Here is a 15,764-nt window from a genome sequence, read left to right as displayed (position 1 = left end):
TTTCCCTTATGCCTTCATTTTACTACAGTCTTCTTTCTATAGCCTGTTGACTGAAATTCTTGAATAAGTTTTTGAGCCTGGTTCACCCACAGGCATTTATTTTTGTGATTCAGCAAATGTATGATTTTTCCAGTTATTTTGTTTAAACAGGCTTCACTGTACAGATAAGTCAGTTTCAAAAACTTCAAGTTGACATAGTTTCTTTGGCAACACTTTAGGCCTGTGGTGCCCAACCTTATTACACAGGAGGGCCACATAAACCTAAGCACAAATTTGTGAGAGCCAACAGATTCTGTTTTGTATGTATTTAGATAGGTTGTTTCTATGTACAGTATTGTCTATTTAAAAACAAAGAAAGAAATCCAGTGCATAAAACGTGCATCAGCATTATAGAAAACAGGAAAAAAACAGCAAAGAGCGCACACAATGATGTAAACCTGATGACAAAACGCTAATGAATCATCTGTTAGTATATTGTGTTGAAGCAGGCCGCAAGCCTTATGAAATGCTCTGGTGGGCCATGGGTTGGATACCCCTGCTTTAGGCTATTAAAAATAAAAGAATTTTTTTAATCCAGTCGTTCACCACAAATGCTGTTCACTTTTTGCAGCAAATTCAGCTTAGTCAATGAAAATAGACAAGGTATTTACACCTTCTGGCTGTTTTACATTAGCACAGTTTTAAAGTTACAAAATATGCCAGGAAATAGTTACATTAAACAATGATCTGAATTAACTGAAACTTTACAAAATCATAACATTTATATTAATCTTAGGTTTTATAAATAATTGCTTTTATAAACGTGAATAAACCTGAGTGCCCCTTCACTGGGATTTATATGTATTCCCATTGAGGAGAGAATGCACTCCTTTGTAAAAATGTTATCATGTAACTCATCAAGAAAAAGACGGAAATCTAGTTTTGACCGTTTTAACTAGAAAAGAATCCTGTAACTAGGTAACTTGACCTCTCTAAAAGAGAAATTACAATGTGAGATGTGCACCTGGAGAGAACACTCTATACTAAACAAATGTGTTGTTCAAAGGGGGAACAGTATTTGGAAAACTTACTTCAAGCTTTCATTCTATAATCTGAACTTTATTGTCAGGTGTAGGTAGTAGCAGTGAAGGTGGAAGAGGCAAAGCTGGAGCTAAGCTCTTCCAGGACTTCCAGATGTTAAGCAGAATCTGGACTCACCCTTGGTGTTTGCAGCTGGACTATATTAGTAAAGAAAATAAGGTAAATTAGAGATATCAAAATACATACTTCTGCTTCTATTGAAAGCTTTCCAAATAAGACATGACAAATGCTAGGTAGATTTTTGGCAAATTAATGGAAATCTCTGTTGGTGTGGGGCACAGTGATTTTGCCAGCTATTTCACTTATGGCCACTAATTCCCCCCCCTCCCCCCCCCGGGAAATTTTGTCATCATTAAAACATTTTGAAATGTTGATCTTTCACTGAACTCTTGGTTTGTTTAAATGAAGAATAAACAGATGTTTGTGTTTTAATAGAGGCTTCAGTCTAGATGATGGTACTTAATAAAAATCTGTGTTCTAAGAATATTAATTTTGTTTTTCAGGGCTACTTTGATGAAGACAGTTTGGATGAGTTCATAGCTTCAGATTCAGATGAAACTTCAATGAGTTTAAGCTCTGATGATTATGCTAAGTAAATTGAGCTTTTCTGTGTGAAACATACGTGCTTAACTTAAATTCTGTTAGATTTCTTTTCTTTTAAAGTTACAAAAATTTAAGCAATATTTTTGGGGTTTTTTGTTTTTTTACTGTTACAGCTGTTGGATCTCTCACCTGCAGATTTTTAAATAGTGAACATACAATGTTATGTTTCTAGGAAAAAAAAATCCAAGGGGAAGAAAGCGAAGAAAGAGAGTAGCTCAAGTGGAAGTGGAAGTGATAATGATGTGGAAGTGATTAAAGTCTGGAATTCAAGATCTCGTGGGGGTGGAGAAGGAAATACAGAGGAACTTGCAAACAACCCTCCGTCGGCTGTAAAGTCAGACGAAGGTGAGTGTAATGCACAAGTAAACCGGGATATGATGCTGCATCATGTTGAAAAAGGTGATCGTGACAAGGCTGGGAATTAGTGCAGTCCATGCTTATACTATGCCTGGTTACAACTGGTGAGTCCTCAGTTCAATAAAGCCATTCTCCCCACCAATTCCCCTCCCCACAAAACAAACCCTAATATAGATATACTTTTAGAAAACAAAGGGAGAATCAGCCTAAGGGTGAGTTTGTGTTGTGACAGAGCAACTAACTATTGTTTTTCTTTTATTTTTGAGCAAAATACCCTGCAAGCCTGCTTCAGGTGACACAAACCAACAGTTTCATTCTTGTAAAACTTAAGGTCGATTCGGAGTAGAATTCAGAGGTGAACAGTGCTGCTGGATGATAGATAAATGTGTTACTTTTCACCTTCTAAATGGGGTCTATGAGGAAATCTGAATAAAAAGATTAGTAACAAGAATATTCTACATAATGCATTGATGCATCTGGAATTTTATTTGGATGTTGACCTAGCAGATGGCTGTAACAGATCTAGAATAAGGTGGCTGTTTTGAGATTATTATTCAGCTGCATACATCTGTAAACTTCACTTTCAAATGGTTGTTTTTAAATAATCTTGTTTTCCTTTTCTGCTGAGTGATGGGAATCATTTGTAGGTAAATTTTTGGCAGGTTCATTTTATGGGTTTAATAACCTTTCCTAGATAAATTACTCTTATGACAGTGAATTTGAATTCATAATTAAAATACATTTGTAAATATATGTTCTCCCTTGTTTTTATAAACAGTTGTGATTAAAATACAGTTGTAAAAGGGTGGTGGTCCTTTTATATAGAGATAATATATATAGGAATATATTATCAGCATTAATTTATAATAATAAAAAGGAAACAATCTGTCATACCATTTCTTACTAATCTCAAATCACTACAATGTTAGTGGGTAATACTAAAGGTTCTACTATCCATGACCTCATCTAACTTCATATACATAGTTTTAAAATGGATGCTTGGTACAGTGTGAGTTTGAGGAGGGTTTGCCCTGTTTCCATCTTGCTTCAGATATAAAAGGTCCACCTGCACTGTAGACTGCTGTGAGTATGTCTCCTGTGTGCAAGTCCTGGAATGAGATTAAGATGGGAATAGATGTGATCCCATCACACTTATAAGTCTAGGCTTGTCCCCTCGCACATGCAGGTATCATTTTGAACTAAGTAGCTCGTTCAGTGGTATTTGACTCATCTGGATTTATTGGTGGATCTTGGATCATGTCCCAGGTCTTGTCTGAAAGGGTGGGGTTCAGTAACAGAAGGGATGAAGACTGCCTTCCTTTGTGTCTCCACTTCTCTTCCCACACAGGATCTTGCTGATTTCTTCCAAGAAAAAGTTGATAAAATACAATGTGACCTTCTCCTTCCGCTAGGCTTGCCTTCCCTTCTCTGCTTTTCCTATAGTTCTACCCTCCTCCTCTCTCAAAGACACAGATGTTTCTCATCTACTGTCCTCCTCTAATTCCCCAGTGACCCCATGTCCTCCCATCTCCTGCTCACCTACCCTCCTTCTCATCCATTTCCTTACTCTTCTCCGATACTCTGACTCTCCTCTGGTTTTTTCTCCTCACAATTCAAGCATACTTCAGTTTCTCTCATCTTAAAAAACGACGCCACACCTTTGATCCATTTGCCTCTCCAACTACTGCCCCCTCTCCTTTCTTCCTTTCATCTGAGTTCTTGAATGTGCTGTTTACAGTCATTCTCTGGGGTTCTTCTCCAGTCTACCTTCTGACCCTTGCACTCCACTGAAACCACTCTTGCCAAAGTCTCTCTAATGACCTCTTTCTAGCCAGAGCTCTGCACTAATACTCCATCCTTGTCCTCCTTGAGCTGTCAGCTGATTTTGACACTATTGACCATGTTCTTCTTGAAATCTTATCTTCCCTTGGCTTCTCTGACTCTGTCCTTTCATAGTTCTCCTTCTCTGATTGCTCCTTCAGCATGTCCTTTGGAAAATTCTCCTGACCCCCACCCCCCTCCCAATTTTTTGTGGTGTTCCACAGGGCTCTGTCCTTGTTCTCCTTCTCTTCTCCCTCTACACCTTATTTCTCCTAGATCTACCTCTACTCCAGATCTGCCTCGTTATGTCAAAACTAAAATCTCAGCCTCTCTGACATGGATGTCCAGCTGAAGCTCAACAGAGCCCTTAATCAGAACCCCTCCTCCAAGTCCTCCCCACTAACTCCTAAGTGAAAGTGAATGAGAAAGATATGACCTCTAGTTTCTCACATCCAAGCTGTATCTAAATCTTGCACATTCTCTCTGCATAACGTCTCTAAGGTGTGGCCTTTCTTCTCCATCCACACAATTAAACTAATCCAGGCTGCCTCATCTCACATCTTGATTTCTGCAACATCCTTTTCTGTGGCAGTGATAAATGTAATCTTGCCCTTCTCATATCCATTCAAAATGCTATTGTAAAAATATTTTTCCTAGCCCATCACTTTGACCATGTCCCCCATCTTTGCATTCCTCCACTAGCTCTCTTTATGCTTTTGCATCAAACATAAGCTACTTGTCTTCTCTTTCAAGGCTCTTCACAACCTATCCTCACCCTACGTATCCTTACTCATTCACTACTGAGATGTCAACTCCTGCTTTCAGTCAGCCCATGCTGCCAGCCACCATCACCCACTTGTTAAATTTTCAAACAAGGACCTTTTATACATCCTCCCATGTTTGGGAGGACCTCCCTATAAACATCTTCAACACCTACTTCTTCACACGCCTTCAAAACCCTCCTTAAACACTCCTTTGCCATGGGTACAAAATGCTTAATGACGGTTAGGCTGCTGCTGTGTTGAAACCACTGTCTAGCATGCTGACCAATATTGTCTCATTGTTTCTTTGTACTCCCCTGTCTGTCTGTCCCTCTGTTGTCTTATAGTTTGATTGTAAGCTCTTTGGGGCAGGGACCATCCTTTTCTTCTGTTTGTTCAGCACTTAGCACAAATGGGGTCCTGGTCCAATAAATAAATAATAAACAATAACATTTCCCCTTCATCATATTCAGATCATCTCCTGCAATTTGAGGTTATAGACCACCTTTTCTCCCACTAGGCAGTGGACCTATTTCAGTGGGTCTCCAGTGTAGACTGAAACTCACTTTAGTTTGACCTTCTGGCCAGCATGGGGGAGGGAGGGAGGGAGTGTGTGTGTATTTTTGAGGGGCAGGCACTCTTTCCGTGACCTGGTAATCACTCTTTCCGTGATTTGTTTCTTGTTCTTGACCATATATACCATGGGTGGGCAAACTACGGCCCGCAGGCCAGATCCAGCCTGGTAGCTGCATGATGCAGCTTGGCCCCGCTCTGGTGCTCCCACCGGGGCGCTGGGTCAGGCACTGCACCACGTGGCTCGGCCCCGCTCCGGCCGGGGCGCTGGGTCGGGGGCCGGCACCACGTGGCTCGGCCCCGCTCCGGCCAGGGCGCTGGGTCGGGGGCCAGCACCACGTGGCTCGGCCCCGCTCCGGCCGGGGCGCTGGGTCGGGGGCCGGCACCACGTGGCTCGGCCCCGCTCCGGCCGGGGCGCTGGGTCGGGGGCCGGCACCACGTGGCTCGGCCCCGCTCCGGCCGGGGCGCTGGGTCGGGGGCCGCAACCACGTGGCTCGGCCCCGCTCCGGCCGGGGTGCTGGGTCGGGGGCCACAACCACGTGGCTCGGCCCCGCTCCGGCCGGGGTGCTGGGTCAGGGGCCCACCACGTTTGAGGTAAGCGCTGCTTGGAGCCTGCACCCCTGAGTCTCTCCCCTGCCCCAGCCCTGATCCCCTTCCCGCTCTCCAAACCCCTCGATCCCAGCCCAGAGTACCCTCCTGCACTCCAAATCTCTCATCCCCAGCCAGAACCTGCACCCCTGCCCCAGCCCTGATGCCCCTCGTGCCCTCCGAACCCCCCAGTCCCAGCCCAAAGCATCCTCCTATACCCCAAACTTTTCAGCCCCAGCCCGCACCCCTATCCTGCCCCGCACCCCAACCCCAATTTTGTGAGCATTCATGGCCCGCCATACAATTTCTATTCCCTGATGTGACCCTCGGGCCAAAAAGTTTGCCCACCCCTGGTCTATACAATGGCTCTTTCATACACTTATGCCAATTTCAGTTTTATTTAACCTTTTAAATAAAATTCATATAGCAGCAGTATAACTAAATGTTGTGTGATAATACTTTCAAAAAAGGAAATTTCTAGTTCAGGCATGCACAGCCTGCATCCTTTACATGCTGCATTGTCAGGTATTAACATCAAACAATGTCACTAACATGACTTAAACAGTCACACCAGCCTACATTAGGGACAGAATTCAGCATTCATTTAAAAGTATGCTTAAAAAAATATGTGCAAAGAAATTTTCAAATGAAAGTTCTTTTGCAGGTTAATTCCTTCCTCTGCACTGAAGGAGGTATTTGCAGAAATGTTGAGGATGACTATTCTGTCATGATGAAGTTGCCTTTCAGCTAGTTTGCTATATGTGGTCTTAAAAGTTGAATGTTTTGAATTAATAGTAAGATAATAAGAGAAAAATATTCTGTATAAGTAAATACCTCAGTAAGATCAAAGTTTTTAAGTGAAAGAAGCTTTGTATTTAATTCTAATAAATCAATATTTATCACACTAACGCAAAGGAGATTAAAGGCAGAAACATACAACACCGTAAAAAGAATTTAGGTAACATAAATAAAGTCAGCTCCTGATTCCTGTCTACATTTCAGGATCAAATGATGAGGTTGCAAATAAGCCTACATGTATATTTGAATTCAAAAGTGTTTCACAATAGATAAAGAGAATACTAATACCCTGGAAGGAGAGCATGCTGTATTTCAAATAGTTCACAACCAGGTGTTGTTGAATGACAAATCTAGAGCTAAACAAATGTTGCTTGTTTTGTTGGGTATTCAGTTATTTTGGCATAGAAATGCAGTGAGATACAGACTTTCCTAATTCTCTCTAGCTTGTCAGGTTTACCACTTTTAATCTTCTACATTTTTAGGAGGAGTGACTCGGATATAAAGTATCATCACTTGCTTGAAGTTTGACTGAAGTCAGCTTATTAGGGTATAGAAGTGGCAAGTTAACTAAAAGTTTTATGTAAATAGCAGATTAGACAGCTGTTTATGATCTCAAGTCAATAACATTATATAGACTTAAATTAGGAATACATTTACGTTCCAAAACAAAATGTAAACTCTTTGGGGAGAGACTCTGTGTGTACTTGTACAGTGCCTAGTACAAAGGATCTTTCCTGATGAAGGCCTCTGAGTATTACCTCAGTCTGGATTTTTAATAATCATATGAAAATTGTCTCCTCCTTTGCTTTTTTTGTTAAACAACTAAATATTAGAATCCCTTTTGTAGGCAAATGTGGATGACACCATTAACAGGAATGTGTTTAAAAAAATAATGGTGTTTTGCACTTAATGTTAACTATTGCAAAAGAAATAAATCCAAAACTCTAGTTTTGATGGTACTTCCTGTATATTATGCCTTTTGCAAAGAGTTTTTTTTTTTTTTAAAGTCTCATCACTAAGAGAATTTTAAATCTATTTTCCCAGACCCCTACCCCCTAAATGCAAAAAAAAAAAATGTATTGTTGGGAACAATCTTGCATAGCTCTGGTTTGATGAACTAGATAACCCCAAGGCCCAAGTACAGTGCCCTTTCTAAGGGTTGTAGATATTTGCTTGGAATTTAAGATCAGTATTTTAAAAGCAGTTATATCATTTTTGTAAAATCTGTGATTGAGTTTTAGGAAGCAAATATTAGTTGTGGGTGAAGAAGTTGAATGCTACTTTAGGAAAATGGAAGGTGACAGGACTGTGTGTTAAAACAGTACGTAACACAGAAAAAGTGTGTGGCAGATAGTGACCCTCTAAGGATAACACACTAGTCTCTGAATTTTTTCTTTAATTCCATACCACTAACTGGCAGGACCTTTGGTTGAAGGGATAAGCCTTCTATATCTTAGAACATAAGAATGGCCATACTGGGTGAGACCAAATGTCCATCTAGACCAGTATCCTGTCTTTCGACAGTGGCCAATGACAGGTGCCCCAGAGGAAATGAACGGAACAGGTAATCACCAAGTGATCCATCCCATCACCCATTCCCAGCCTCCGGTAAACAGAGGGTAGGGACACCATTCCTGTCCATCCTGGCTAATAGCCATTGATGGACCTATTCTCCATGAACTTAGGATTTTCTTTTTTCTTCAAAAAAAGTAGATGTTATAGTCTTGGCCTTCACAACATCGTCCGGCAAGGAGTACCACAGGTTGACTGTGTGTTGTGTGAAAAAATACTTCCTTTTGTTTGTTTTAAACCTGCTGCCTATTAATTTCATTTGGTGACCTGTAGTTCTTGTGTTATGAGAAGGAGTAAAGAACACTTCCTTATTTACTGTCTCCACACCAGTCATGATTTTATAGACCTCTATCCTATCTCCACTTAATCATCTCTTTACCAAACTGAAAAGTCTCAGTCTTATTAATCTCTCCTCATAAGGCAACTGTTCCATACCCCTAGTCATTTTTGTTGCCCTTTTCTGAAACATTTCCAGTTCCAACATGCCTTTTTTGAGATGGAGCAACCACATTTGCATGCAGTATTCAAGATGTGGGCGTACCATGGATTTATATAGAGGGAGTATGATATTTTCTGACTTATTTATCCTTTTCTTAATGATTCCCAACATTCTGTTAGCTTTTTTGACTGCCACTGCACCTTGAGTGGATGTTTTCAGAGCACTATCCACAATGACTCCAAGATCTTTCTTGAGTGGTAACAGCAAATTTAGACCCCATCATTTTATACATATAGTTGGGATTATGTTTTCCAATGTGCATTACTTTGCATTTATCAACATTGAATTTCATCTGCCATTTTGTTGCTCGGTCACCCAGTATTGAGAGATCCTTATGTAGCTCTTCGCAGTCTGCCTGGGATTTAACTATCTTGCGCAATTTTGTATCATCTGCAAATTTTGCCATCTCACTGTTTACCCCTTTTCCCAGATCATTTATGAATATATTGAATAGGACGGGGCCCGGTATAGACCCCTGGGGGACATCACTATTTACCTCTCTTCATTCTGAAAAATGACCATTTATTCTTACTCTTTGTTTCCTATCTTTTAACCAGTTACCAATCCATGAGAGGACCTTCCCTCTTATGATGACAGCTTACTTTGCTCATGAGCTTTTGGTGAGGGACTTCGTTAAAGGCTTTCTGAAAATCTAAGTACAATATAGCCACTGGATCCCCTTTGTCCACATGCTTGTTGACCCCCTCAAAGCATTTTAGTAGATTGGTGAGGCATGATTTCCCTTTACAAAAACCATGTTGACTCTTCTCCAACAAGTTATGTTCAACTGTGTGTCTGACAATGTTTTTCTTTACTTTATTTTCAACCAGTTTGCCTGGTACTGAAGTCAGGCTTACCATCCTGTTACTGCTGGGATCACCTCTGGAGTCCTCTTTTAAAAATTTGTGTCACTTTTAAAAATCGGCGTCTTAAGAGTTTTTTTTAAAACATTTGCCTTTTAGGAAAAGTCTCATGCTTTCGTTTTGAGGAGATTCTTTTTAGCTTAGTAGTGTTTTTGTTATACAGGTAAAGCCACATCCTCTTCCAACCCAGGCAGCCCAGCTCCAGACTGGTACAAAGATTTTGTCACTGATGCAGATGCTGAAGTGTTGGAACATTCTGGGAAAATGGTGCTTCTCTTTGAAATTCTTCGCATGGCGGAAGAGCTTGGAGATAAAGTGTAAGTCATGTTAAATAATATATAGATTTGTGGAAATTTTTTAAATTGTTTAAATATATTATTCTGCCTTACCATTCTTTATTGTCCACCCTTTGTTAACACTTATTTTGCGCTCAGAGCTGTAGCTCAATGTGTTAGAGATGTGTGTGTTTAACTTATTTTTATCAGAAGAGCGTTCCATGCTTGTCCAGTACTCCACCAAAGACATTCACTCCATTTTAAAGATCACATTCAGGGTGAAGGAAGAGAAGTAAAGCAAAACAATACAATAATTACATGCATTGAATGAATTTTAGTGGAAAATGTTGTATATTTCCGTATTTCTCTTTTCAGTCTAGTTTTTAGCCAGTCTCTAATATCACTGGATTTGATAGAAGATTTTCTGGAACTGGCAAGCAGGGACAAAACTGACAAAGATAAACCTGTTATTTATAAAGGTTAGTATAGCATTTCTATATCTTCCAAACAGTGACAGTGGAGAGAATTTCTTAATGTCATTTCCTGCTACAGATAGTATAGGTGTGAATTTTAATCCAATCCAGGGTACAGTGATTTTTTTTCACTTTACTGACCCATTGCCAATTCCTCTGGCTTCCCAGCTCGTCACTGGGGCTATCTCTGTAGAAAACCCAATATTTGACATATTGTGGTCCAAACTCCTTTTTAAAGAAAAAGTGAAACATTGGGTCTATCTCAAGATGTTATTTGATTATTGTAACATTCTCTCAAAGGATAAATTTGTGTAAAATTGATTTAGTTCTCCCGAAGACATGCCAAAACCAATATGATAAGTTGATGTTTAGCTAGTTTTTGTATTTTTGGGACAACACATTGTATAACTTGGTGTAGCATCTGTAATATTTCCATCTTTCCACCTCAGAATTGTTCTGTAAAGTTAATTTGGTGATGGAGGCATCTGCAGAAGGAGGAATTCTTTTTTGCCTATGAAAGTCATTAAGGAAATTAGTTATTAAACTCCTTAATGTATTTGTTCTTGAATAAGTGTATGCTAATTAGTTATTAAATTCCTTAATGTATTTGTTCTTGAATAAGTGTATGCTAATTCTGTAGTTGGAAAACTATTATGGTTTTGTGGACTGAATATGGGCTCAAGGGCCAGGAAGTCTTGCATACTAGTCCCACATCTGGCACAGTCTCACTGGGTGGCCTTCAGCAAGTCACTTAATCTGTCTGTCTGTACCTCATCTAAAAGAAGGGGGTGATAATACCTACTTCACATGAGTATTATGAGAATCAAACTGAAGCACAGACATTAATCAGACATGTAAAATATAAAAGTAAATATTGTTAGAATGGCACTAACATCTGAACCTAAACCCTGTGGTCCGCTATGCATAACACCAAAAACATACGTTCGCTGGTAACATTTCTCAGGCTTGGTTTCAAATGTGTGCCTCATTTTTAAATTTATTTAACATGTTGAGGAGGCTATATTTTATCTAAAAAAAAGTTCAGATGTTTAATTATTTTGCATTTGATTATCTCAAAAATAGCTCCTTTTTAAATCTTTCAGTTTGGTACATTTATACTCTTGAGTAAGGGCTGTGTGCTTTGTCTTGTTTGAAAGAACATTGTTTTTGAAATAAAAGTTCTGGATATTTGAAGAGAGCATTCTGAATAGAAACAATAGATTAGTTTCTTAAACTTTGCAAATAGAAATCAGAATGTGATACTCTAAATCATTCCTCCTGATCATTTAGGGTTGTCCAAATGAAGGAGTCCATTATACAGCTAGTTTATTAACCCTCTTTAGAGTATGGATCTGTTACTCAGGTTGAACGCTGCTTATCACCCTTTTCCTGTGACAGTATGCTCACGTTTCCGTCACATTTCAACTTGTCACCTGCACAGCAGACTTAAAAATTGTGAAGCTAATTATTCCTTTTTAGCTCTTTGTTCATTCTAGATGGAAGGGAGATGAAACAGCTAATTCATTCTCAGACCAGAAGAGTTGCTACACTTTTCCCAACATCACCAAATATGGGAGGGCTATTGGTCCAATTGCATGCTGTCTACCCCACCTGCTGTGGATCTTAGGCTGTTGCTACTGATTGCAAGCGTGTGCCATATTTCATGTATTTATTATATTCTAAGCAGATGGGATGTCTTCTAGAAGTAGGGGGAGGAAGGTTTAGTCAGGGGCCATACAAAATGAAAACAGTTTTTACAAATGGAAAAACACTGAGTCTGATCCTCATTTTTAAGAGAGGTTATTAAAGGAAATGACACTGGCTGTGCTGAAAAATTTAACATTTTGAGATTTTAATCAACCACACATTTCTAAACCTGCTCCCTTGTGTTGCATTGCAATAGGCTTTTTCATGTTCTCACACATGGCACAAGGTATATTGTATTAGATCATATTTTCTTAGTAATGTGTCAGTAGTGTGAACTTTTTTCTCTAACTATAGATGTACATGTGTACTGTAGCATTTTGTTTTACATCTCTGTAATCTTGCAGTGAAAGATCCTTCATACTGTGTTTTATATGAATTCATATAACATTCCTTAAAAGATTTTTGTTTTGGCAGCACGGTGTTGAGCAATTAAATACCAAGTAATACAGGGACTTAGAAATATCAATATCATAGTTAGCTAGCTAGACATCGATAGGTCTCCAGCTGCTGTCTATTTATATATTTATTTTATTGCTCACTGCTGCTGTATTACCCGGAACTCTGTTGTCCATATAGCAAGCTTCTAAAGAGTATTTCCAGTATTTTGCTTCAGAACATTGGTCATCTGTGACCTCTGAGCTGTATATATCTTTATAGCCTGTCCATGTAACCTGAGCTAATTTTACATGGTCTTTGTTTTTTCCTGTTTGTGATGGTTCTGTTGATGTACAACTAGGTCATCAATTCCATATAGACATCTCTGTCATGACTTAGCATGCAGTTTCTCATAATTCATTGTCACTCAGCATTACTACTTCCTACAAGAGCTGCTCTGATTTTAATCGATGGCCCGGTGGGGTTCATTTTGTGTAAATAAACCTTGACCTGCAGAAAAAAATAAAAGGTTAGTTCTAAAAGGGAAGAGAAAAAACTGCTTCTATCAGCTGTAATTTTTTTTTACATTTGGAAAGAAGTAGCCATAACTCACTGGCTAATTAAACTCAAGCAGCTGCTCTAAATTTCAGTTCCAGAATGATTATACCTTGACTTTTTGAAATCCCCTTTCAAGCATTTACCTAAGGGGTACAATTTCTTATAAGAGAGACTGCAGCCTAGAGTAATTGGAAACATACAGACTCCAAAGATCAATTAGAAAATTAGGGTTACTGGCATAATGCCTAAAGGTTAAATGTAGTTACTTTTTACAATTAACTTTTGCACTGAGGTTAAACAAGAAACTCGACTGATTTTGTTGCAAACGTGTCCAGACCTCTAGAAATTTGATATGACAAAGGGGGCTGGGAAACACGTGAATCTTAGAAGAGCTAACTAAAGGTTACTGAAAATATTGCAATTAAAGTTTTCCCTCAGTGTATAAATCTTAATAAATCTCTCTAAATTGCAGGCTGCGTAAAGCTGCTTGTGGAAGTTTCACTTAGTTCATTTTTTTTAAATTGAGACTTTTCCTTGGGAAGAAGACAATACTGCTGGACCCTACATAGGGGGTAGAATCCTATTCAGAAAATAAATGTTATTTCATTCTTGGTTAACTCTAATTCTGCACTTCTTATTTTGGGCAAGGCTACCTGAGGATTGGGGAGTATCACAAAAGATATGAACTATTAGAGTAAAGGCTTTGGATACTTACTGTCCCAAATTATGATTACCACTATTTTCTGTAATCCTTCTGTGGATTATATTTCATAATTCAGGTTACACTGCATCATTTTCACAGCTCAACTGAGACGAGCAGCAATGGCAGGTACCCCGTTATGGGTTCTTCATTTATTTGTGCACATGTACTTTGGGGCACGGACATCATAGAGATCAAGTTCCTTGGGTATAAAATATTTTGATTGTTATAGAATAGCTGGTTCATGTGAGGTTGCATGATTGCTCCCTTAACTTTTAGTCTCAATCTGGCCCTGAATGATCAGTATGTAAATTATTGTGCTGCTAATATTTTCATATTGTGCTGGTGTCATTTAATCACCTTACCTTCAAATTTCTAGGTGAAGGAAAATGGTTCAGAAATATTGACTACTATCGTTTAGATGGTTCAACCACGGCTCAGTCAAGAAAGAAATGGGCTGAAGAATTTAATGACGAAACTAATGTGAGGTAAGATCATTCTATGTAGCTTTTTATTTCCTATCTCTTTTCTTCCTACATCTGTTTTGTACTTATACTACTTATGAACTCTTTTTAAGATAGTGCAGATACCAAAATATCCTCCCAGTGATAGAACTTTAATTATTTTTAAAGATACTTTTACATAGGTTTTGTACCTGTACTGTTGCCCCTTCTTCCTCTGTAGTGTGTGTGTGTATGTATGTAATATTTTATAGCTAAGTGTCCCAGCACTTTCTGTTATGAGATCCTGTTTTCAGTTGCTTATAACTTTGCTGACCTACGTAATTTAAATTTAAATTTTCTATGTCGGGTGTCTGCCTCTGATTATAGGCAAGTCATGTAAACTAAAACTTTCACAGGTGGCCAGTGTGTTCCTTCATTTTCTTAGTATCCAACTTGAGACACCTGGGGTTTGATTTGCAGCAGGGCTGAGCACTCAGAATTGCAACAAAGGTGAATGGGAATTCTGTTCTGAACATATAAAGTGCTATTAAATGCTAATTATGCTGAAATAGTAGGCTCTGGGTATCTCAAATTGAGCACCCAGAATTAGTTGACAATTTTGCCTTTAGTCTCTTTGTCTCAGCTCCCCCTGTGTAAAAAATATTGATACCATTGCACCTCATGGGGATGTAAAACTTCAGTCATGAGATTATTACATGGTGCCACTGTATGGCAGAGTTAAAAGGTATTTCGGTACCCTATGTATTTTTGTACCTTAATTTTTTTGTTTTCTTTTAAGTTTAATAACAACTCTGGATTTCCTGGGTATATACACCTGGCTTTGGGATAATTGCAAAATCCATATAACGTACATTACCCTACATTACTAATATGTACTCTTAACATTAACTCTATTTTCATGTAATTTTTGTCTGGGAATTTTAGTCTTATCCAGGAGAGAATTTTTTGTGTGTGTGTGTGTGTTTGTAACGTAAACTATGCATGTGCAAGGCCACTGCACCAACCTGCTAACGTTTAAATTAGTAATGTAGTTTGTCTCTAGACACTCTCTCTCAATACTGGCCAAATGTGAATGAATTTTAAAGACAATTATTTACGCTAAACATGGAGATGACCAGACTGCAAAAATTAATGAATTAAATAAGGGGTAGCAAAATAAGCTTTCATATTGATTTTTCTTAACTTTGAGTTAAGTCAGTGAAATAATGAAAAACAACTTTTAGTTTTGACTTGTGAGTTTGATAGTGTGTAGTTCCGCCCTTAATGAGGAGAAATGCATTTGATGTTGGGATTTTATTTGAGAAGAAAGGACTTCTGTCATTTTGTTAAAGGTTTCCTATTAAGTTGGTTGATTATAGGGTTTACTCTATGCCACATGCCTTGTCCTTTGATGTGGCAAGCTTACTATCCCTTGCACATGTTGAACATATTCAGCCAACTTCTGAATGGAACAAATGGGAATCACTCTGTTGCAGCATTGGCCCATTAACCTGACAATAAATGCATCTCACTAATATTTATTTACTAAATTAGTTTGAAAATGAATGAAAAGGTTATTCCTTATATCTCCTCAACAAGGTTAGGTTTTCTCCAATAAACAGTTCTCAGTGTAACAGGTATGCTTTGTATTGCATTTTCACAGCTATTTGTGTACAATTTTGAATTTTCATAAATATAAATGTTCTCTTTCTATAGCA

At 38.7% G+C, this 15,764-nt stretch overlaps 1 protein-coding gene across 3 annotated transcripts in view; it reads left to right on the top strand.

The window, feature by feature from the left end:
- ATRX (ATRX chromatin remodeler) overlaps positions 1 to 15,764 on the top strand; it is a 132,029-nt gene that overhangs the window by 89,543 nt on the left and 26,722 nt on the right. For all 3 annotated transcript variants that reach the window (XM_074962447.1, XM_074962446.1, XM_074962448.1), the window contains 6 exons: positions 1,109 to 1,239; positions 1,584 to 1,672; positions 1,856 to 2,028; positions 9,679 to 9,832; positions 10,166 to 10,269; positions 13,983 to 14,091. In XM_074962447.1, the coding sequence (XP_074818548.1) occupies positions 1,109 to 1,239; positions 1,584 to 1,672; positions 1,856 to 2,028; positions 9,679 to 9,832; positions 10,166 to 10,269; positions 13,983 to 14,091 (760 nt within the window). The remainder of the gene's footprint in view (positions 1 to 1,108; positions 1,240 to 1,583; positions 1,673 to 1,855; positions 2,029 to 9,678; positions 9,833 to 10,165; positions 10,270 to 13,982; positions 14,092 to 15,764) is intronic.

The sequence above is a fragment of the Natator depressus genome, chromosome 9, assembly GCF_965152275.1.
Source record: "Natator depressus isolate rNatDep1 chromosome 9, rNatDep2.hap1, whole genome shotgun sequence".
NCBI lineage: Eukaryota > Metazoa > Chordata > Testudines > Cheloniidae > Natator > Natator depressus.
The sequence above is the reverse complement of the archived record's forward strand: the minus strand, read 5'-3'. Positions and strand labels throughout refer to the sequence as shown.